The 24650-nt window shown below is 37.6% G+C and overlaps 1 protein-coding gene and 1 non-coding gene across 2 annotated transcripts in view; one reads left to right on the top strand and one right to left on the bottom strand.

Annotated features, from left to right (window-relative positions):
- The window catches only part of UBTD2 (ubiquitin domain containing 2), a 60777-nt gene that overhangs the window by 8062 nt on the left and 28065 nt on the right, over positions 1-24650 (bottom strand). The window contains exon 2 of the mRNA XM_028102841.2: positions 10241-10477. Within this exon, the coding sequence (XP_027958642.1) occupies positions 10241-10477 (237 nt within the window). The remainder of the gene's footprint in view (positions 1-10240; positions 10478-24650) is intronic.
- Positions 16059-16162, top strand: LOC114208761 (U6 spliceosomal RNA). The gene has a single exon (XR_003609127.1). It is a non-coding gene; the product is annotated as a U6 spliceosomal RNA (small nuclear RNA).

Here is a 24650-nt window from a genome sequence, read left to right as displayed (position 1 = left end):
TCAGTCTCTTACACTCATTTTGCAAATGAGAAAACTGAAGCAGAGAGAAATAACTTGTCCAGGGGCAGACACAACAAGTGAGAGTGAATTTTAATTGGATTCCTGAAGGAGTAAATGTACAGCATAGGGATAAAACCATAGGGCTTGGTTCCTGGGTTAGTGATATGGTGAATGGGAAAAGGGAAAAATGAACATGGGGGAAAAAAGGGGCAGAGGACAAATATTAGAGGGATGAAAAGCCAAACAAGAATCACAAGGAGCAAGAACTCAACAGTCTAGGGACGCCTGGGTGGCTCAGTAGGTTAAGGGTCTGCCTTCCGCTCAGGTCATGATCCCAGGGTCCTGGGATCAAGTCCCGCATTGGGCTCCTGGCTCAGTGGAGAGCCTGCTTCTCCTTCTGCCTGCTGCTCCCCCTGCTTGTGCTTGCTCTGACAAATAAATAAATAAAATCTTAAAAAAGAAAGAAAAAAAAACCCAACAGTCTAAATGCAGTCCACCAACACAACTGCCAGTGATATGAATAATATAAGGTCAAAGAAGGAACTGGAAGATGAGGCAAAAGGAAATGGCGACTAAGGCCACCAAATGTAGTGACAAAATGGACATTTACCATCACTGTCTCATCTGCCATATTTGAGAGGAATATGTGAACAGGGCATAGTTATAAGATGGGAGAGTTTTTCTGAAAGAAAGCCTGTGTGTTCAAACACAAGAGGGAAAGAACCACTTTAAAAGTTGATAAATATAGGTGCACCAGGGTGGCTCAGTTGGTTAAACCTCTGACTCTTCATTTTGGCTCAGGTCATGAGATTAAGTCCCACATAGGGCTATACTGGGCACAGAGCCTGCTTAAGATTCTTTCTCCCTCTCCGCCCCCTCCCCCCCGCCCCCACGTGCTCTCTCTTAAAAAAAAAAAAAGTTGATAATATAGGCATTTTTTCCAGGTTTTTTTTTTTTTAAATAGGTATTTTAGAGAGAGAGCATGCAAATGTATGCACAGAGGGGAGAGGTGGGGGGGGGGGAGAGAATCTCAAGCAGACTCCATGTTCAGCATCGAGTAGACACGGGGCTCCATCTCACGACCCTGAGTTCATGACCTGAGCTGAAATCAAGAGTCTGATGCTTAACTGACTGAGCCACCCTAGAAGGTTTTTACTGACCGCCCCCTGGACACTGAGGGTGTAGTTCATTTAGTTCTTTACTAGCTCTAAAGAAGTTCTAGTCAGGCTTGCTCACACTTCTCACCAAGTGGCCTCTGTGGAAAGACATTCTTGTCTTTTTTCCCTTCTCCTCATAAACCTACCACAGCCTTCAAGTCCTAGCAGAGACAGATGGCTACCGAGATAAACAATTGCCAGGGCGTGGCCTCCCCAGGTCAGGAAGCCCTGACATCTCCCCATGAGAGTAAGAAATCTGCCAAGATTCCACCTTCTGTTTTGATTTCATACATAATTTTCTAAGTTTTTATTTACCTTCTATCTAGATGACTGGCTCAGATATTCTCTTTTCCTTGGTCAACTTGGTTTTCTATGGCTATTTTTAATTGGGCATCAAAATATTTCACAAGAAAATTATAAAGATAAAACTAGCTTATATGCCAAAAAATAAGAACAGTTTTACTAAATGCCAGGAACTCTTTCTCAGACAATCTTTCAGGTTAAAAAAAGATGTCTTTTTTAAGCATTCAAAGGCCTCCCTGCTTATCCCTCTATGCTCACTCCTTTAAGACTGCAGTCAGTCTTAATGTTTTTGCCACTTAAGACTTGCATAGCTATGTGAACAAATTTGTAAAAGTTAAAAATCAATTTTTACATTAGGAAACTTTCGGAGATAGGAAATGTTATCTTGTGATGACAGTTTCACAGGGGTATACAAGTCAAAGCTGATCAAATTGTACCCTTTAAGTATGTGCTGTTGGCATACTTCAGTATACCTCAATAGAGTTGAAAATTTAATATTTAAAATACACTGGCAATCTGATATAGAAAACTGCCCTCCCCAACATAATTAAGTGGGTGATGTCCTGGAACTACAAGACTTTTGTTACATTGGGGGTCTTTTCCAAAGCTTATGGAAATACTGTCTTTATTCCTGACTTTTCTTTTTCCTTTTTTCTGACTTCTCTTTTCTAACTGACCCACAAGGCACAAACTCTGACTTTTTCAACAAATGTGACTTCCTATGGCAAGGAGAGCCTAAGCACATAATTGAGTTGGACAAGAGCACTGATATAACAGAGACTAGAAAGGAACAAAACAGTAGATTAGTCCTATGATTTAGGAAGCCCACTGTTGAGCCTGATGGAGGAACAGAAGACTGGAGGAGAAGCAGTGAATCTGATGCAAGGAGTAGCAGCTTTGGAGTTGATCACACTCAAATTTTAATTTAGACCCTAATTTTGGACATATTCAGTCTGTTTCCTCAAGGACTATAGTATCTACCTCACAAAGCTGTTGTAAGGTTAAATAATAAAACACACGCAAAATTGCCAAATACATATAATAAACCCATTGAAAGCAATAATGTTGGTTCCCTTCTCACACAAGTTTTAAATCTCAGAACCAGACTTATGGGGGAGAGCTCACTAATAGCAGTATACAAAGGATCAAACTTTCATAAAGTTTGAGTTCACTGCTTTAGGCCTCATGGGGTTCTCTACAAACCTGAATCACAGGAATGTCAAAAGGGCCATCACAATTACCTTTCATTCAGATATGAGCAGTTTTTCAGGACTAACTAATGACAGTCTCTCTCATGCTAACACTTTGTTGGGAATTATATTAAGCTTTTTGACACTCAGGCTTCAAGAGAAGCAGCGTTAGCTCTCATCCTACCAAGGTAGCTATTAAGACTGGCATTCAGAAGCACCAAGTCTTCCATGTCTTATAGCAAGCACAGGTGAAGGTGGCTTAGCGTATTGCTCAAGCCATATGATGGTTAAATGGTGATTAAGTGCTTGTGTGGGGGGGTGCCTCAGTGGCTCATTTGGTTAGTCTGACTTCGGTTCAGGTCATGATCTCGGGATCCTGGGATGGAGGCCTACATTGGGCTTTGCGCTCAGTGGGGAGTCTGCTTCTCTCTCTGCCCCTCCCCCTGCTCGTATTTGTGGGCCCCCCCCAAATAAATAAATGGAATCTTAAAAAAAAGAAAAAAAAGAGCTTGTATAGGGGTGCCTGGGTGGTGCAGTCGGTTAAGTGTCCAACGCTTGGTTTTGGCTCAGGTCATGATCTCGTGGGTCGTGAGATCTAGCCCCAGGTTGTTGGGCTCCCTGCTCAGCAGGGAGTCTACTTGAGATTCTTTCCCTCTGCCCCTGCCCCCACTCACATGTGTGAGGTCTCTCTCAAATAAATCTTAAAAAAAAAAAGAGCTTGTGTAACATTTTGTCACATTTCTAAGAGGACAATGATCTTCAGAGAAGCCTACTGACACAAGGACAATCTCCTACCTCAGCTATTTCAGGGCCTTTGTTGCTCTAACTGGGAAAAAAAGGGGGGGGGTGATAGCAACAGAAGAGTGGATAAATTTATATTTTACAACTCCAAATCATTTTTGTTTCTTTGATAGAGTGGAAATTATTAATTAGTATGTTACTATACTATTAATTAATTTATGGTTAGTCATTTATCAGATCCTTTATCAAGGCCCTATTTCATTTCTAAACACAACAGTCTGGATAAAATCCTCTGTCTTCCATGTACATGTAATGTTTCATGCTTTCATTCCTAAGCCTTATGTTCATGACAAATTTATCAATTAAGTTTATTAAATGACAAATTCTTACAGGGACCTTTAAAGGAGCCAGAATTCATGGCCTGCTTCTTAATGGGCCTCTATCACGGAAATAGAAACAAGGTCTACATATATATGCATTTCCTGCCTATCCATGTCTTAGAGAATCCACTTGTTTCTCTTTAGTATTAACAGACGTAGTGTCTTTTTTTTTTTTAAAGATTTTATTTTTAAGTAATCTCTATACCCAACATGAGGCTTAAAACCACAACCCCAAGATCAAGAGTCGCAGGCTCGGGGTGCCTGGATGGCCTCTGCACTCAGCAGGGAGTCTGCTTGTCCCTCTCCCTCTGCCCCACCCCCTTCTCTCTCTGTCTCTCTCTCTCAAATAAACAAACACAATCTTAAAAAAAAAAAAAAAAAAAAAGAGTCGCAGGCTCCACTGACTTGAGCCGGCCAGTTGCCCCAGAAGTATACAGTTTTACAGTATTCTATATAGTGTGGGAGGGAATTAACAGTGAAGATTACTTGTGCATCACTATAAAAAACAGAGATGAAATGACTTGACAATGTCATTCAACGGCTTTGTTACTGTTAAACCCAGGATTTGAGTTCAAATCCCAATCCCAATTCCATGACTTATAAATTGGAAAAAGGATGTAACCGCTCTGTATTTCAGTCTTCTCATCTTTTTTTTTTATTTTTTAGAAAGATTTTAAAATTTATTTTAGAGAGAATCTCAAGCCAACTCAACACTGAGCGTGGTGCCCAACTTGGGGATCAATCCCAGGACCCTGAGATCATGACCTGAGCTGAAACCAAGAGTCGGACACTTAACTGACTGCGCCAGGCAGGCACTCCTTCTCATCTCTTTAAAATGGGGACTGTTGTAGGTGATTATTACAGGCATGAGGATTACATAACATCAGTTCAAAACATGAGTTCTGAGTATTTTATTACTCCTGATTCTCAGTCTAGGTGTTCTTTTCATCATGTTGGCTTCCTATACATAGAAATGATCTAAAAATAAATGCTCTATTTATGCTATTTGTAAGTGCCTTTATTTTTTTTTAATTTTAAAAAGATTTTATTATTTATTTTAGAGACTGGGGGAAGAGAGAGTGTGTGTTCACAAGAAGGGGAAGGGGCAGAGGGAGAGGGAGGGGGAGAGGGAACCTCTCTGCAGAGTCTGCACTGAGCACGAAGCCTGATGTGGGGCTCAATCCCACAATCCGAAGACTTGAGCTGAAGTCAAGAGTCAGATGCTCAACCAACTGAGCCACCTGGGCGTCCCTAAGTGCCTTGATTTTTACAAACTTACATCACATTATACATAGTTCAATTTATTCACATTTGATATATTTTGAGGTAAGTCCAGGAAAGAGGAAAACAAAATTCTGGGCAACTCTTTTCCCTCCTATATTTTGAAGGTGATTTAAAAAAGTTTAAAGAATTACCCTTTCTTACCTCCTATATCCCTAAGCATGAAAAAGGACAAAAGAAATGACCTTCAAAAGCCTAACTGAACACCTGGCAATGTTTAGCCACAAGAAATAACAAGAGTAAAGCTGGAGTTAAGTCTGTAAGAAAGAGAAAAGCAAGTGTTTGAATAACAGTGAGCAGCTACTCCTACACAAGAAAGGTTAAGAGGGGAGCTTTTACATTTGAATTGGGAGGGAGATGGAAAACACATTAATTGTAGATGCTAAAGAAATAAACAACCACCTTTCTAGAAAAACAGAAAGTAGGGAGAGAAGGAGTAGCCAATTTTAAAAATCCTTTTTAATCTTCTATATAGTAATTCTATAAAGCATTAAGTGCGCTCATCTTTATGAAATAGGTTATTGTTTCTGAACAAGCTTTAACTGAGAATTACTGAATATTCACTATGGGCCAAGCTCTGAAAAATGAAAATAATAACCCCTCCCCTTTTTTTTGAAGATTTTAAGTAATCTCTATACCCAAAATGGGACCTGAACTCACAACCCTGAAATCTACCTATTGAGCCAGCCAGGTGTATCCCACCTTAAAAAAAAAAAAAAAAAAAACAGAAAAACAAACAAAAAAATCCCTCTTTTTATGCTAACTTGGATAAACCACTTAATCTATATAACCTTAGTTTCATTGGCAAAATACTCTATTAGTAATGTTTTTAGGATTTTTAGGTAATGGCAAAGTAGCAATTAGAAAAAGGAGATGCTCTTCTTTAGAAATTTAGGACCATGAGAAAAAAATGTGTAAATCATGAAAAATAAAGTTTTATAGGATGGGGAGGCTGTGGAAAAGAGGTACCAGATACCAGAATCATCCTGGGAGATTTTTCCATAATACACATGTCCATATATATCCTCAATCTGAGTCACAATTTCCAGAGTGAAAACAGATGCACACATAGAAAATTCCCAGGTAGTTATGGGAATTAGTTAGCCTGGGTGGCTCAGTCATTAAGCGTCTGCCTTCGGCTCAAGTCATGATCCCGGGGTCCTGGGATCGAGCCCCACATCAGGCTCCCTGCTTGACAGGGAGCCTGCTTCTCCCTCTCCCACTCCCCTTGCTTGTGTTCCCTCTCTTGCTGTGTCTATCTCTGTCAAATAAACAAGATCTTTAAAAAAATTAAAAAATAAAATAAAATAAAATTCCCAGGTAGTTATGACACCATCTTCTAACTCTCCCTATTGCCATTTGAGAATAATGAACTAAAGACATCACTGGTATTAATAAAGGAGGATAATTAAAAAGCATGGAATTATTTTGTGCTTGGACAAGACAGAAATATAATGAATACAACCTGTAGACTGGAATTGAGACAAGAACAGAATTATTCATGGAATCACTATATGAAAAAGAAACAAGGTGGAAACATGGGGCAAGGGCGTTGGGTGATGGGAGGTATTTTGGTTGTTTCTCTGAAAAATAACTCAGGAAGTAAGGTAATTATTATTACATAGGAAAAAAGGCCACTGACAAATATCTAATTTTTGTGCACATAACACTGATACTAAACACAATTTAAACCGAAAAGGGTATACAGTCTTTGCTAATTTTGCACCTACAATCTAAAATAACAGACAAGACCTATACAAATAACATTTGCAAAGACATTTCCATACAGTTTTCAAACTTTAAAGAATTTTTTATAATATTTAAATTGGGAAGATAATATGGATAGGTTGGGATAATAAGATTATGGGAAGAGAAAACAGAGAATGAGATGAAAACAAGAAAGGAGAGACTTGGCTGAAGGAAACTTAGAAAGGAATGTATACCCTGGATCTCTTCAAATTGTCAATCTAAGATCAGTTCAATACTCATGGGTAATACTGACAGATACAGATGAAAGGAATAGGGACAGGCCTAAAGACGGGATGATGCTAAACTATGTCATCAATGCTTTGGTGTCCAATTAATAAATCTGTTATTACTGTTGCTACTGAATCAATACAATCTCAAAATTCGATTAGGCATATGCCCATGGGCAGAGTCCCCAAAAGCCAGAAAAAGATGTTATCAGTAGATAATATATCCAGAAAAATGACCAAATTATATCAAAGAATTTGGTACAAGGAATTTACTCGTTAATGCTAGAGTTCAAGAAAAATAATCATTGGCACTACTATTTATCAAGTGCTTTTTGGACTGTGGTTAAGTAATTTACATGTGTTACTATTATCACATTTAATCAATACAACCACCCTATATGGTACATAGTTATAATCCATATTTTATAGATGGCAGCACTGAAGCTTACAGAAAAGAAGTGATTTGCCCAAAGTCGCATAGCCATGAGTACTACAGTAGAGGCAGAAAGTAGGCTAGGTCTGATTACTAAAGCCTGAGCTAAATAGTTAAAGCCTATACAATATTTTAAACTTAAAATATGAAGTATAAGATGTTTAGGGTCTAACACAGCCAAATGTGTCCAAAGTAAAATTTTCAAATATATAACTACACCAAAAAGATGGAAGAAATTTCAGTAATACCACTGAGTAGGTCTAGGTAAAAGCATGTAGCTAAATAGCTAAGTTATAAACTAATGGTGAGTTAGAGTACATGAGGGAACACAATTCAAAAGTCCATCCAAGAAATGCTGTTGAGGTTCAAATATAAACAAGGGAATTCAATCAAAGGTAGCAATGACAGTAATTCCCAGAAAGTTATTATAGAGCTTTGAACAGGGAGAGAATAGACATCAGTTTGATTCCTTTATGCTAAAGCAGAAAATAGACATAGAGGGGAAGCAGAAGCTCATCCTATCAAATTTCCAAGAATAATTCTCTCTAATCTGTTGGTTGGTGAGGCTGCCAGCAACATTACTTTTCTTGGCAGTTCACATAGCTAAGCAAAAACGGGGGACTTAAGTATACAGAGATCTGAGCCCATATCCAATAAAATATACATAGGCCCTGCCTTACATAAAACAGAGCTACTTTGCCTCCATGAACTTGTAAACAAGGCCATAGTTTATAGAATACAATCAGATATTCCTATAGGTAACTATGATAAGTACAAAGTAAGGAAATCAAAGTTCTAAGGTTCTGGATCTCAGGCTTCTAAATTAAGACAATCACAGATAAATTAATTCTTTCCCACTCCCCACCCCTACTCCCAACTTGCAAACCTATACAAACAAATAATAAATAAATACTGCTCTAAAAATATGGGAAATAAGCATTAAAAAGAGAAGGATGATAAAAATAACTGTAAAGGAAGGCTCTTTCCTTTATATTATATAAAGGTAGTAATTGAAGACAAAATACGGACCTAAAAGAGGTAATGGAGCAAGAGGATGTACCCCCAATCGTACGAAGTAAAAAATTCAGAGACCATCCATGAAAATCAGTACTTAAGAGTCATACCGAAATCGCATTCAATTACACATTTTTTCAAATGTAGGAGGCATCATTTTCATACCTGTGCAGAAAAAGTCATCTATATACAGTGGGTACTCAATAAATGTTATTAACCCAAGCATATGTTAATAAGTTTTCATAATAAAAAACAGAACAGCTAAGGAGTATGTATTTTTAAAAGTTTCTTGGAAGCACAGTTAATTCAGAAAACGAACAGAGATTTAGAAAATTGTGAGGAATACTAAGTTAAATATCTTTACTTGAAAAGGAGTCAGGGGAGCCTGGCTGGGCTCAGTTGGAACAAACATGTGACTCTTGATCTCTGGGTCGTGAGTTTGAGCCCCATATCAGGTGTGGAGTTACCTAAATAAATAAAACTAAAAAAAAAAAAAAAAAGGAGTCAAAGGACATAAAGCAGATGATTAAACAGTGAAAAGCAGTGTTCTGAAAATGCAGACAAATGGAGATATTGAAAAAGAAACAATGAGGGTCTAAAGGAATAGAAAACAATGCAAAGGAATGCAGGTGATTACACAAGGAGCTAAACAGACAACTTGGAAAAATACTAATTTGAAAAACTAAAGAGAAAAAGTTATAAATACAGTCATCAGGGGCGCCTGGGTGGCTCAGTTGTTAAGCGTCTGCCTTCGGCTCAGGTCATGATCCCAGGGTCCTGGGATCGAGCCCCGCATCCGGCTCCCTGCTCTTCAGGAAGCCTGCTTCTCCCTCTCCCACTCCCCCTCTTGTGTTCCCTCTCTCGCTGTGTCTTTCTCTGTCAAATAAACTAAAAAAAAAAAAAAAAAAACTTAAAAAAAAGAAATAAATACAGTTATCAAAAGAGCAAAGAATGTAATATAAAATTAACACTTAAATCTCAGTATACCATGAAAAATTTTGAAGTGTTTCTAATCAAGGAGACCAAGCAAGAGGATATGCATGGGTCTAGCAGATATATGTCCCTGGAAATGCTCAAAGCTAATGGTGGTCCTTAGAGTCACATTCCTAAGCAAAAGAGAGAGAGGTTCTTAATAATGCTCAGGGCTGCAATCATAGAAATCTGTCCTTCAGAACATGTGACTTCTAAGTTTAGGTTCGCTCATTATGCTGAAAATAGGCTTGATGAGAAGGTATAATGACTAAAGGAGCATCCACTGAGTCTCTATGGCTTCTGAAATCTAAATTTGAGACTACTTCTCTAGTGCTCATAGAAAACAAGTGAAGTAGAAGCTCTAGAGGACTGAGACAGCAGGTGGAGGGCCCTTGATGAAGAACTAGGAAATTTCTGAGTATGGAAGTTGGAAAATACAGGTTATCAAGTATTCTCCTTCTTGAGATTAAAAATATTTATAAAACAAAAAAATAATGGGGCACCTGGCTGGCTCAGTTGGTGAAGCATGCAACTCTTGATCTTGGGATTGTGCGTTCAAGCCCTATGTTGGGTGTAGAGCTTACTTAAAAATAAATAAATAAATAAATAAAATAAATAACACACAAAGTAAATCTTTCTTAAGCTGAAAGACATAAAAAGAAGGAAAGAGGAATGTTCCAATTTGGAAAAAAAAAATACACAGCAAGAAAAATGAACACGTCCCATTTGGTTTCTTGCTATTAGAAAGGAGCTGATTATGTTCCCCATTGTCCTTGAGGACCACCAAACCTACCATGTGGTAATGTTATGTTTGCACCATCAATGATTGCTTGTGCCAGTTCATGATCATTGCTTTCAAAAGCATGTGCGGCAGCCTTCAAGGCATCCCAAATCTCTTTACGGCCTTCAAAAGCTGGTGCAGTATCCCAAAATTCATCCCTCTTGCTGCGCAGTTGTCCATCTGTCATGGGATAATCGCTTTTCCATTTGGGTTTCTCCTTTTTCAAAGGCTGGTTACGACCTAAAGCGACTGAGAAGAAAAATAAAAAGCTGTCATCAAAACCAAAATTTACAAATGATGTATTAAAAGTTATCTGGTCATTCCTCTTTGATTCATTCATCAAAAGTATAGCTAGAAATTTGCCTAATAATTAATTCTTGCATTCTGAAATTTCCCCTATTTTAGAACTATAAGAGCAAATGGAGACATTAGATGGCTCTATCCAAAATGTCTAGTGACAAGTTAGTAACTCTTCAACTCCATATGCCTTCTCCAAAGGATTTTAAGAATTACTTAGAAAAATAGCAGTAAGTGTTTCATCAGACAATAATGGCAGGATTTAAAAAAAGTCAAAGGATGCCACACAAGAGAAGTAAGGTACTAGGAAAAATCAAGTAGCAACATTAGCTTGAATCTTAGAACTCTGGACATACAAAGCCAGAAAGTAGGAACTGAGAAGTCCTTAGCAGGGGAAATACTGCTCTGAGGTGTCCAAAGGAACAGTCAAACCACCAGCTCCCTGAGGAAACCCCACTCTGAACTTCAGTCAAGGAACTGTAAATGCCTCTCTCTGAAACCTACGTAGGAGCTAATTTTGAAAAGGGTGAGAAAGAAGGTCAGAAATCATGGCTTTACTCTTTGGAGAAAATAGGACTGAACAGGTGATCCTTGATACTGGACCACGGGAGAAGTTCCTAACTACAAGAAACAAAAATTACAACACCCTACTCAAGTTTCAAACCTAGAGGAGAAGAGGCCAAGAGTCCACTCCTTGTTTGTTGTAAAAGGCAGCAGAGCTCCTTAGAGAATGTTACATAGTGGTAGGGCTAGAACAAGTCTGATGAAGCTTCTTTCACCCAGATACTTACCTGGGCTATGATCACTGATCTCACACTGACATAGAGAGCCATTCTTAATCTTATACGGTGCCATAGATAAGAAATAGTTTGACAGATGGAAATATTGGTAAAAAGAAATTTGAAGCTTGATGGAGTCCTGGGTAAGAGTGGGTGGGAAGTAAATGACAGAGTGGTGGGAAGGAGAGGGTGTGCATCAAAATTCAATGTTCTATATTTAACTGCAGAAAGAATACTAATTTAAAAGAAATTACTCTCAAAATGGTTCTAAAGAAGCCATGAATTTATACACTCCCTTACTGGCCCAGAGCCAAACGAAATTTGGGTTATTCATAACAGAAATAAACATTACTCCAGTTCCTGGGCAATCTCTATACCCTACACAAGGCTATGTTCCCGATGACAGAACAAACTAATGCTGCAAGCAAAGTGTATCTGGATTGACACGTGGATTAAACCATGCTCTTTCCACCTCATCTGGCCATTTTATCTCAAGGCAGCACACATCAGGTCTCATCCTCTACCTTCGGAGTGGCACACCATGCCACTGCCAACTCTTTTCCTGTTGAAACATTCAGTGTTTTGATTCCCCGTACTTTTTGGCCCTGTAGCTTATCCTAGTGAAATGCCAACCAGCTGAATTCTAAAAGGGTATGGACAGCAAAACAGGAGAACTGTCTATATAGTAGCAGAGCTAGAAAGAGAACCCAAGTATCCTTATTTAACAAATATGTACTGAACATCCACTACGGGTAACACTATAGATGTGTGTAACAAGTTTAATTCAAATGTGAGAAACACAGTCTATACTAATGACTTTACCCTGTATTTTCCAAATAATAAATAAATGTATACAGCACATTAGTCTCTAAAAGATGTTCAGAATATGTCACATAATCACAATCCACCCCCTACTGATTCTATCAACAAGGTAAAATGAAAGGCAAATTTATTTTGTTATAGTAACCTTTTTTTTTTTTTTTAAAGATTTTATTTGTTTCTTTGACAGAGAGAGACAGTGAGAGAGGCAACACAAGCAGGGGAGTGGGAGAGGGAGAAGCAGGCTTCCTGCTGAGCAAGAAAGCCTGATGTGGGGCTCAATCCCAGGACCCTGGGATCATGACCTGAGCCGAAGGCGGACGCTTAACGACTGAGCCACCCAGGCGCCCCTGTTATAATAACCTTTAGATAAGTTAGTAACAGTTTAGGGACGACACTCAATATTAGTTTACTGAATAGGGAGTAGAAGACAGGACACAAAAGGTAAATACCTATCTGAATAGGTATCTATTTAATAGTCAAATGAATATCTACTACACAAATTTATCTATCCAATATTCAAATAAGATACCTATATGAATAGTTTCAGGTTTTCCTGAGTTGTTCCAGAGAACTGTCTAGCCTCACATATATTAAATGTACCTGAGAGATAACTTGTTATAATTCTCTAACTGTGAGAGAATCACAAAGCAAAGGCAAAAACAACAAAACTGCTACAATCTCAGCAGTTAAACCTAAGAAACCAAAAGAGGCTCTCAAACAGAGGGATCCAACAGAAAAACAATCCCATAATAAATGTAGAAAATAGGGGCACCAAGTGTCTGACTTTGGCTAAGGTCGTGATCTCAAGCGCTGGGATCAAGCCCTGCATTATTATTATTGTTGCTGCTGCTGCTGTTGTTGTCCTTGTCAGGGCTCTGCGCTCAGTGGGGAGTCTGCTTCTCCCTCTCCCTTTGCCCCGCCCCCTGCTCGTGCTCTCTTTCCTTCTCATATAAATGGATAAAATCTTAAAAAAAAAAAAAGGTTGAAAATACTTTGGAAAAAGTAAAAGCCCCTTCCTTATGAATATGAGGTAGCTTTGTTTTACCTCTCCCAATAGAAGGCATAAGAACAAAGTCCCATAAAAAGGACAGATGATACATTATGCTTAAGGATAATCATTCCAAATCCATTTCAAATCTATATGCTGAAAAGTTCCAAAGTCATTACTTTATGTAAAAGTAAATAAGACAAACTAAATGCTTGTGACATCAAGCAAGCTTCCTTTTCTCTCAGTCTCTTTTCTCTGTCACAAACATGTAATAGAGAATGTCTACTAAATGTCCATTACTAAAACACTTAAGTGTTTACAACATAAAATATTATTTTAGCAAAACCGCGAGCAGTGTAAAATTTTCATTACAAAATACGAGGTTAAAAGCTTCATTTTAGGGGGTGCCCGCGTGGCTCATTCTGAGAATTCTCATTCTGAGAATTTAACATAAAGTACCTTCCTTAATTTTAAAAAGAACTGTTTTATGATTGTCATGCACATCCTATGCGTTTATGAGTATATTTTCTAGGAACTGGTCACCAAATGTTGTGCTTTGATTTTAGCCATCATAAACCCGAATTTCTGAAAATACCTGGATATACATATCAGTATAGCAGCTAAGAAGCTATGTTTTTTTGCACCAAGTCAACCATTCTCAATTATGAAGAAAAAGATGTAAACTATGTATACTCAACTAGATTAAATCTTATGCTCTGCAACTTTCAAATTTATCTGTTTCATACATCATTTACTGCTGATAACAAGAGAGATGCTCAGTACCATTCATTTATCTGGGACTAAGTATAGTATTTCACTCTAACAATGGATTTAAAGACAGGTAACAGTTCTTATTCCCCAAACTTCTGTTTTAAATCTTTAAATTGCAGGCAACCAACCACACTAAGTTTTTCTATTCATGGTTTAACATATAACAAAAGATTAAGAAAGAAACCTAATTTTATTATTTTGGAAAATACCCTTCTTTCCCCCATCAATCCAGTTATTTTCTAAAACTTTGCCAAAAACTCACCATCTCAGAAGCCTCTTAATCACATTCATCTACTCATCTCATCCTTCCTTATAAATGGTCAGCACTTCTTCCCCTTCTGACAAGTAGATCTAACATGCAGAAAACCCAAGAACAGTTTGCTTTTCAGATTCAAATAGCAACATAATCTTAAATATTTATTTTTACTCCACAATTGAATGAATTTGCAAAAAATTCACTTTGACATTTTATTGATAAAATACATGGGGCGCCTGGGTGGCTCAGCTGGTTGCACATCTGCCTTCAACTAAAGGTCATGATCACAGGGTTCCTGGGTCCAGCCCACATCGGGCTCTCTGCTCAGCGGGGAGTCTGCTTCTCCCTCTGCTTCTCCCCCTGGCTTGTGCTCTCTCCCTCTTATGCTCTCTCCCTCTCTGTCAAATAAATAAAATAAAATCTTAAAACAAACAAACAAAACAAAAAAACCCGATCTCTAAAATGAAGTATGTTTGCAATTGTTTTCCTGCTTTTGGTTCCCTTTTTGGTTTCCTGCCCTTTGGTTCCCTGTTAATATTGGCACTCTTCAAATGAATAAAGGAGAAGCCATAATGTATAAGTAAGGTAAATATCAAGATGACTCACGTAATAATAGCTGTAACAGATTGAAAACCAGAGCATTCCGTTTCGATAAGACAACAGCCTAAGGGAAAAGACTGAATCTTTAAAGAGCTCACCATCAAAGGACAAAACGTTGTTGCAAAGAATTCTGAAAACGTGAAAGCAGCAAGGAATAGGATTGGGATAACGTTCCCATATTTAGATTGATTAGAGTCTGAAGATCATGAAAACGAAAGGGAAATTTTTGTCACTCCCAAGAGTTAAGAATAGATCCCATAGAACTCTTCCATAACAGATGGTGCTGGCCTAAAACTATACTTGTATTTTATTCTCATGTAAATTTAGAATGCACTACATAAACACATACATACTACATATATTCCCTTTACCTAAAGTAACTTACTGCCAAAATAAAAATAGGGATATGGGGATTAAAATGCTTAAACTAAGAGCATCAACATGCCAACAGTGAAAACCATACTCGTAACTTCTCTAATATCTGAGAATTTAGATGTGGAAGAGATCTTTAATGGTACCGGCCAACCTTACTATTTGATGGGAAGGTAAGGAAGACCTAACGAGGATAAATGACTTGCTCAAGATCAAAAAGAGCCAGGACTATAACCCAGATGACTAGATTCAAAGTCCAGAGCTCATTCTCCATTATAGCACTCCATGTCTTACCGGGGCTGAGAAATGTGTTTTCTTTTACATATCAAATCAATTACAAGCTTCATTCAAAATAAAGCATGTTTTGTTTTTCTAGTAGCACTGATCCACCTTTCACAGGCTTTGTTAGGACCAATGGAATGTCTCTGATTGGGAAAAGCTAATTGAGCAGCACCAGATCCCCAACCTACCTAATCTACCATCTAATTCATTTCTTCGGAGATATCAGGCTCACTAAAGAGGTATCCCTATAAGGGAGGAGGTAATGCAGTTTTCTGGTCTGTCAGCTTCAACTTAGAAGTACTCAGCACCTATAACAGATCAGGCACTAAAGATCATATATATGTATACTTATCTAAGTTAAATACACCATATTTTATGCTATCTTATTAAAAATAGAAACAAGAACTTTGACCATGCTCCCATCCTACACTTTATAAAAATTAAGCAGTTAAAATACAATTTTAAAGACATATATATAATTTCTAATGTCTGAGTTAGCTTTATTGAGGGGAAGAAAATAAACATAATGATTTCCTGGCCCTGTTTTTCAGAGTATAAATCTAATTACCAATGGCCTGAGCATACAAACAGGCAAGAGGAAAGCCAACCTACAACATCGTATATCCAAGGACGGGCGAGTCTCATTAAAAATGTTACACAAGCGTGCTCGCTTCAACAGCGCACATACTAAAACTGGAACAATACAGAGATTAGCATGGCCCCTGTGCAAGGATGGCATGCAAATTCGTGGAGCATTCCATATTTAAAAAAAGTTACAAAAGCATACAGTTAAATCCAACAAATGCATACAAAAAAGCCTCAACTTCATTTGGAAGGCTGAAATTACAGAAAATTGGAACTAAGAATATGGTCACTTAACAGGAGCCCACTGTACCTTCCCAGTAGTATATGAAATTTTCAGATGGTTCATTCTACTGGTTTGGGGGAATGGTTTTATCTAGAATTACATTCTTTGCATTGCAAGGACCTTTACTTCTATTAATTTATGCGTTGTTCAAGGGATGGGAAGTACACACAAGCCAAGGATGCCCACCATCCCCACAACTATTTAACCTTGTTTTGAAAGTTTTAGCCAGCAAATCAGACAGAACAAAACAATCAGAAGCGTAAGAACCAGAAGGGAAGAAGTAAACCATCTCTAATTGCAGATGATATGATAGTATGACTGGAAAATACAAGAAATTCAGTGCTAAAATTGAATGATTGAAATAAATCAATATGGTAATGGGATATAAAATGGAAGCCTTATAGATATATATAAAATACCCAGCTAAAAGATACAGTGGAAGAAAAGGTCCCATATATAACAGTGACAGAAAAGATACAATACCTGGAATGCAACACCTATTATCAGGATATATTTTTTAAACTCCTGAAAGTCCCAAAAGTAGACTAGACTTGAACAAGATGAGGACATCTCTTATACTTGGACATCAACATGTCCAAGCTGTCAATTCTTTCTAAGTGAATATCTACATTTAACATGTTTCCACTGAAAATAATTTTTAAAAAACTTTCTGGGAGTGTGCCTGGGTGGTTCAGTCGGTTAAATGTCTGCCTTCAGCTCAGGTCATGATCCCAGGGTCCCGGGATTGAGCCCTACATCAGGCTCCCTGCCTAGCAGGGAACCTGCTTCTCCCTCTCTATCTGCTGCTCCCCCTGCTTGTGCTCTCTCTCTCTCTCTGTGTCTCAAATAAATAAAATTTTTAAAAATTTAAAAAATTAAAAAAATAAAAAACTTTCTGAAGCCAGATGAGTTGATTCTAATATGTAAAAACAAATGGGCAAGAACAGCTAGGGGAATCCTGAAAAAGAAGCACAAGGGAGCTGGCCCTACAAATATTAAATACATATTAAATACTACAAATATTAAAACATAAAACCACTACAATTAAGTGTGTAAGGCATATGAACACTTAGAATATAATGAAGTTCAGAAAAAATCCATATATACACGAATATTTAGTACGTGATAGAGATTTCATCTTAAAACTGCTCCAACTTAAACTGTTGGAGAAAAACGGGCATTTTAAGTAACAGTGGTGGAAGTGGATAGCCTCTTGGAGAAAGATAAATTTGGGTCAATACTTTAAACTGTACACCATAATAAATTCTACATGAATGAATCAAAGGTCTAAATGTAAAAACTGAAACAATATATGCACTACAAAAAAAATATAAATTTCTCTGTAATAAAGAAATAGCAAATGCTTTTCCAGAAGCAATGAGAAAAGACTTAATTTTCATGTGGGGGCAGGAGAGTCAAAATACAAATGACAAGCTTGGAGAAAATATCTGTAACTTATAAGAGGCTAATCTCCCTGGTATAAAAAACTAAAAATGGAGAAGACAAAAAGCAAAAACTCTGTAACAGAAAATGGGCAACGGATATGAACATCTAGTTCAAAGAACAAAAAAGGTAAATGACATAAGCAACAATTTCCAGTCTCCCTCATAAGAGAAAAGCAAGTGAAAACTATGCTGGAATTCACTCTTTTGCTCTTAGGCAAAAATTCACAAATCTGACACTGGTAAGCTGTGGAGAGATAAGATATTCCCCTACATTTGAGGTAGGAGTCTAAGATCCCACAGGATTATTATCCAAAAGATTCCCAATGGAGGGGGAATTTGACAACATCTAATATAAACAGTTATTCATCCATCCACTGAGTCAGCAATCCCAGTTTTAGGACTCTACTTTCAAGATATACTCCATGTAGGGGCACCTGGGTGGCTCAGTTGGTTAAGCGTCTATCTTCGGCTCAGGTCATGATCCCAGGGTCCTGGGATGGAGCCCCAAGTTGGGCTCCCTGCTCAGCCGGGAGTCTACTTTTCCCTCTCCCTCTACCCCAACCCCCCACTCATGCTCTCTCTCTAACAAATAAATAAAGAAAATCTTAAAAAAAAAAAAAAGATATACTCCATGTAAATATGAAAAGTTATTTCCTGCAGGCTTATTTGTATTAGAAGCAATCTAATGGATATATACAGTATAACCATATGATGAAATATAATACAACTGTAAAGAATAAAGGAGAACTGCAGAAACTCAAATTGAAGAAATTTCCAGAATAATTAAGTAAAAGAAATAGAACACTACATACATAGTGATACATTTTGTTTAAGGAAATAGGAGAAACAACTACCTCTCTCTATATATTTGGTTTTGTAAAAAACGAAAAGCACACACACTAGAAGGATAAACCAGAAATTAATGAAAATGGTTATCTACAAGGGCTATGGGATGGAAGGGATAGAGATGGGAGCAAGACTTCTGAGTATAGCTTTTTATATAGATTTGACTTTTGAAAAATTGTAAATGTTTTACATATTCAAAACAAAATCAAGCCAAAAAAGCAAACTCTAACACTGAACACAGAAATAAATGAATGTAACTGTATATCAAATGTTGACATAACCATATAAAGAAAATAATTATTTCAAGTCAATTTTGAACATAATACTCTGATTATACATCTTCAGTGGGGTAAATTTTAAGGAACAAAAAAACGAACTACAAAAGACATCTTTAACTTCACTCAGCAGGTTACAGTGCTAAGAATTCAGGTAGAATACTAATTACTATAATTCTGCAACATTGGATATTTACTGTAGGATAAAGCAAATAAAGAACTACATTATTATCAGCAGGAACTGAATTTTTTTAAATTTATTTATTTGACACAGAGAGAGAGAGAGCACGCACAAGTAGGCATAGTGGCAGGCAGAGGGAGAGGGAGAAGCAAGCTCTCCATTGAGCAGAGAGCCCGATGTGGGGCTTGATCCTGGGACCCTGGGATCATGACCTGAGCCAAAGGCAGATGCTTAACCAACTGAGCCACCCAGGCGCCCCAGGAACTGAAACTTTTAAAAAAGATTTTATTTATTTGAGAAAGAGAGAGCACAAGTGGTAGAGGGGTTGAGGCTGGGTGGACAGAGGGAGAGGGAGAAGCAGGCTCCCCCCTGAGCAGGGAGCCTGATGTGGGCTCCATCCCAGGACCCTGAGATCATTACCTGAGATGAAGGCAGATGCCTAACCGACTGAGCCACCCAGGCTGAAACTGAAATTTTTTTTTTTAATGGAAAGCTTTTTTTTTTTTAAGATTTTATTTATTTATTTGAGAGAGAGAATGAGATAGAGCATGAGAGGGGGTAGGGACAGAGGGAGAAGCAGACTCCCCGCTGAGCAGGGAGCCCGATGCGGGACTCGATCCCGGGACTCCAGGATCATGACCTGAGCCGAAGGTAGTCGCCCAACCAACTGAGCCATGCAGGCGCCCCTGAAACTGAAATTTTTAATAAAAAATAAAAATATATAAAATAAAAAGAAAAAAACAGGTTAATTTTGAATTGTACATATAAGTATGAACTCATAATTTAAAAAGTATTTTATAATTCTGTTGACTAAAAGGGCTTAGAAATAATGGCAACCCAGTAGTAATAAGCATACCTCACTCCCAGATTTTAGTTCTAAATACCACACCCGACTAAAAGGTCCAAGGGCATTTGGAGAAATGGCGAGTTCTATGACTAGGGGTGGAAAAATTAAAAGCAAGCCTGAGATATGTAGTTGGGCTGAGAAAACAAGAAAGTGCTCAAATGATTAATGAGATCACCTCAAAGGCACAAAGGAGACAGTCTGAAGGAGACAACACCTGCATAAATTTTGGAGCACAAAAAATAATAACTAGAATTGACTTTAAGATATTGAATAAGTAAAAATTCATGAATCTTTACTACTACTAAAAGGGGGAGATGAGAGAAGAAAGGCTCTTTCTTACTGAAGAATGCCAGTAATAAAGAATGACATGTTTAAAAGAATCATTCTTTACAACCCCATAACTGATTAGGGTAAGGATCATCAATAGATATACTAAAACATCATGGCTAACAGGACATGCAAGCTGTCAAAGGCTCACAGAGGAAAAATTACACTGTAGATATCTGACACTCATTACTTGAGCCAAATAGCCAGACTCAACCTCTTGATGCAGTGCAATATGAAGTATAAAAAACAAAGATGCATTAAACTTCAAATCTGAACTTCTTATTTATAGGAAATACAAAGGATAAAGGAAAAAGTTAAAATGGCGTTAGACATGGCCAATTACCCCCTGGAGGGCAAGACTGTTCCCAGTTGAGAACTCGTGGTCTACACCAAATAAGGCAAAACATGAGCTATGTTTGGAACCTGCTTTGAAAAAAGTTACAAGAGACATTTTAGAACAGCTGGATAAATCTGAATAAGACTAAATAACAGATGCCAATAAGAAAGTACTTTTTAATTTTCTTAGGTATGATAATAGTATCATATTCATAAAGGAAAAGCATGCTGAAGTTTTTAGAAGTGTCATGATGTCTACAACTCTCAAATGGTTCAGCTGTTAAAAGGGAGAGTGTGTTGGGGCGCCTGGGTGTCTTAGTTGGTTAAGCATTTGACTCTTGGTTTCAGCTCAGGAAATAACCTCAGGGTTGTGAGACTGAGCCCTGAGTGGGGGGCTCTGCCCTCAGCACGCAGTCTGCTTGAGATTCTCTCCCTCTTCTGCCACCCCTCTCCCGCTCATGCACAAACACACACTCTCTAAAATAAATAAATAAATCTGTAAAAAAGAGAGAAAAATGTAAATATAGCAAAATGTTAACTACTAAATCTACAAGGGTACACATGTGTTTATTGTACTATTTTTTTCAAGCTTGAATATTTTCACAATTTTTTTTTTTAAGAAAACCCAAACACTGAGAAGCAATTAAGATTTGAATACAATATTTGAGGCACTTCAGTTCTGACCCTGATATCTCATCACTTCTGGATACTCAACGTTATGTTTACATAATTGTTGAAGTTCCCTATGTTTGATTATAATAAAGGATTAGGGAACCATAAGCGTATGATACCAAGCACATAAGTCAGAAGCTAAATCCGTGCTACTCAAACTCCCAGTTTCTAAGTTCTATTTACATATGTATGGCTTTTAGGCACATGCCTAATTCTCTCAGATATCCCTATGCCCAGATTCTAGTGCCTATCTTTGAGCACTGAAGCTAGCCTGGACCATCTATAATTTAGAACCCAACCAGCGAAGGGAGAGCTGGAAAACTCAAAGGGTCAAAACAAAAGCAACAAAAGCATCTAACATTATTACTTAAATCCTCATCTATGGGCTAGAGATTATTTGGAACAGGAGTTAATAAATCAGCAACAGTATCTAAAAGAACACTAAATAATAAAATAATCAATTCACCAAGAAGATATAATCATATATGCGTATGCAGCTAACAACAGGACTTCAAAGTATATGAAGCCAAAACTGATTGATTAAAGGAGAAATAAGACCATCCCACAATTATACTTGGCTACCTCAACATTCTTCAATCAGTAACTAATAGAATAAGAAGACATAAAATAAGCGAGAATACAGAAGACAGCAAGAACATTATTTTTTTTTTAAAGATTTTATTTATTTATTTGAGAGAGAGAGAATGAGAGGTAGAGAGCATGAGACGGAAGAGGGTCAGAGGAAGAAGCAGACTCCCCGCAGAGCAGGGAGCCCGATATGGGACTCGATCCCAGGACCCTTGGGATCATGACCTGAGCCGAAGGCAGTCGCTGAACCAACTGAGCCAAGAACATTATTAATCAACTTGACATAAATGACATTGATAGGACATTCCACCCAACAAGAAAAGAATATATATTCTTATCAAGGGCACATATACCATTCACACCAAGACAGACAATACAAAACCTAAGAGAATAGAAATGACACAAAATATGCTCTACAATCATAATGGAATTAAATTATAAATTGATAACATAAAAGTTATTTGGAAAAATCCCCAAATAATTAGAGATTAAATAATACACAACATCCAAATAAGTCACGGGTAAAAGGGAAGTCAGAAAATACTTTGAAGGGCACCTGGGTGGCTCAGTTGGTTAAGCGTCTGCCTTTGGCTCAGGTCATGACCCCAGGGTCCTGGGATCGAGTCCCACATCGGGCTCCTTGCTCAGTGGGGAGCCAGCTTCTCCCTCTCCCTGCAGCTCCCCCTGCTTGTACTCTCTCTCTCTGTCAAATAAATCAATAACATCTTTAAAAAAAAAAGAAAAGAAAATACTCTGAATGGAATGAAAATGAAAATATATCAAAATTTTAGAATGCTGCCAAAAAGCACTGCTTAGACAAAAATTTATAGCATTAAAATGCTCCTATTAGAAAGTCTCAAATCAACCATGTAAGCTTCTACCTTAAAATGCTAAAAGAATAAATTAAACTCAAAGTTTAAGAAAGAAAATAACAAAAAGCAGAAACCAAAGAAATTGAAAACAGAAAAAAAGAGAAAACTTATAATGGCAAAAGCCTTTAAAAAAAAATCAGTAAACTGATAAACCTCTAGCCAGACTGACCAAGGAGAAAAAAGACAAAAATGATCAACATCGGGCACCTGGGTGGCTCAGGTCATGATCTCAGGGTCTTGGAATGGAGTCCCAGCATCGGGCTTTGTGCTCAGTGGGGAGTCGGCTTCCTCCTCTCCCTCTGCCCCTCCCCCGGCTTGCGCTCTAGCTGTCTCTCAAAAATCTTAAAAAAAAAAAAAAAATACCAACATCAGGAATGAAAGAGGGAACATCACTAACGATCCAGCAGATATTTAAGGGATAATAAAGTAATATTCACTCAGGAAAAAAGGGATAACTTGACTACCTCCATATATACAAAAGACACTGAATTTGTCTTTAAAAACTTTCCAACAAAGAAAACTCCAGGCCCAGATGGGATTATTGAATTCTATCAATATAAAGAAGAAATGATGTAGTTACTCACCCTTTCAGAAAACAAAAGAGAAAGTAATACTCCTCAATTCAATTTTTGGGGCCACAACTGCACTGATAACAAAATAAGACAAAATAAAAAAACTACAAACAAGTGTGCCTCATAAACACAGATGCAAAGATTAAGTAAAGACCTTATGAGGCATATAAAGATTGAAAGAATTTTATCACCTGTATACCTGCACCACAGGAAATATTATACAGTCCTTGGGCAGAAAGAAAATGGTAACAGATGGAAATCTGAATCTATACAAAGGTATGGGGATCATCAAAAATGGTTAACTACATGGATAAATATAAAAGATATTTTAAATTATTATTCAACTCTCCTTACAAAATAATTGAGTGCAACCACCAGGAAAGGTAGAGTAAGGACTTCTGAAATTGTCTCTAGAAATACAATGAGGATATTGGCAAAAACTGTCAAAATAAACTTCAAAACTCTGGCAATTAACCAAAGACTTCTTACAAGCCAGGGAGCATGTACTCTTTCTTATTCAAGAAAAAGTGCTATTTTGGTAAAAACCACAAGTATTGTGGTATTTTAACATGCCCTTGACCAAGCCCCCTCTTCCCAGCTCCAAGGTAATCTTGAAAACCAATGGACAGCAATCACAGTAAAAGCCACCAGCACCACAACCTCAGGAGGGGTCAGAACAGGGCTGGAGCTCTTTAAAAGCCCCATTTGCAAAAAAAAACAAAAAACAAAAAACACAAAAACAAAAATGTCATGTTTTGGCCTATGCGGAAGTTCTCTAGGAAATACTACTCATAGAGCTTGTCTTTATTTGACCTAACTTACAGCTCTCCCAGAATAAACAGCTTATTCCTGGGGGCATTTGTCAAAAACTATAAGCAGAAATTGTTTAACACTGCACCTGCAAGAGGTAGTGAAACATTTGGGGCAAGCAAGAAAAGCTAATCAAAGCTGGGGAATGAGATGTCCAGAAAAACTCTGACATATTTCTGGGAATCTAAAAGGCTGCATACGCATAGGACTGTGCATATCCAGGGCCGTGTACATGTTCAGGGAAGACCAAGAATGTACTAAGGTCTCACTTCTAAGTGACACACTCTGTACAAACAGCAAGTAAAAGCTAAGGCACAGCAGTAAACTACCTGAATTTTAAAGGTGAGTCCCAATATGAACACAGAGCCATGCAGCAAAGAATGGGAGAGTTACTGGTTCTGCACTTTTAAGGAAATATATCCAATCATTAGCTCACCACTAAGTTAACTAAGCAGAGACTTCAGTGGCCACACCTAATAAAGAATACAAACTTTATAGAATTAGTTCAGTAAAGTCAGTAAAAAAAAAAAAAAAAAAGGCAACAACAATAACAAACCCTGAAGGAGGAGAATTTGACTTTAAGGGTTGTCATATATTATTTTAAATGTTCAGGTTT

The sequence above is a fragment of the Eumetopias jubatus genome, unplaced genomic scaffold, assembly GCF_037043125.1.
Source record: "Eumetopias jubatus isolate StellerSeaLion01/CBP00866 unplaced genomic scaffold, mEumJub1_p1.0 scaffold_5, whole genome shotgun sequence".
NCBI lineage: Eukaryota > Metazoa > Chordata > Mammalia > Carnivora > Otariidae > Eumetopias > Eumetopias jubatus.
This window is presented reverse-complemented; position numbering and strand designations above follow the sequence as displayed.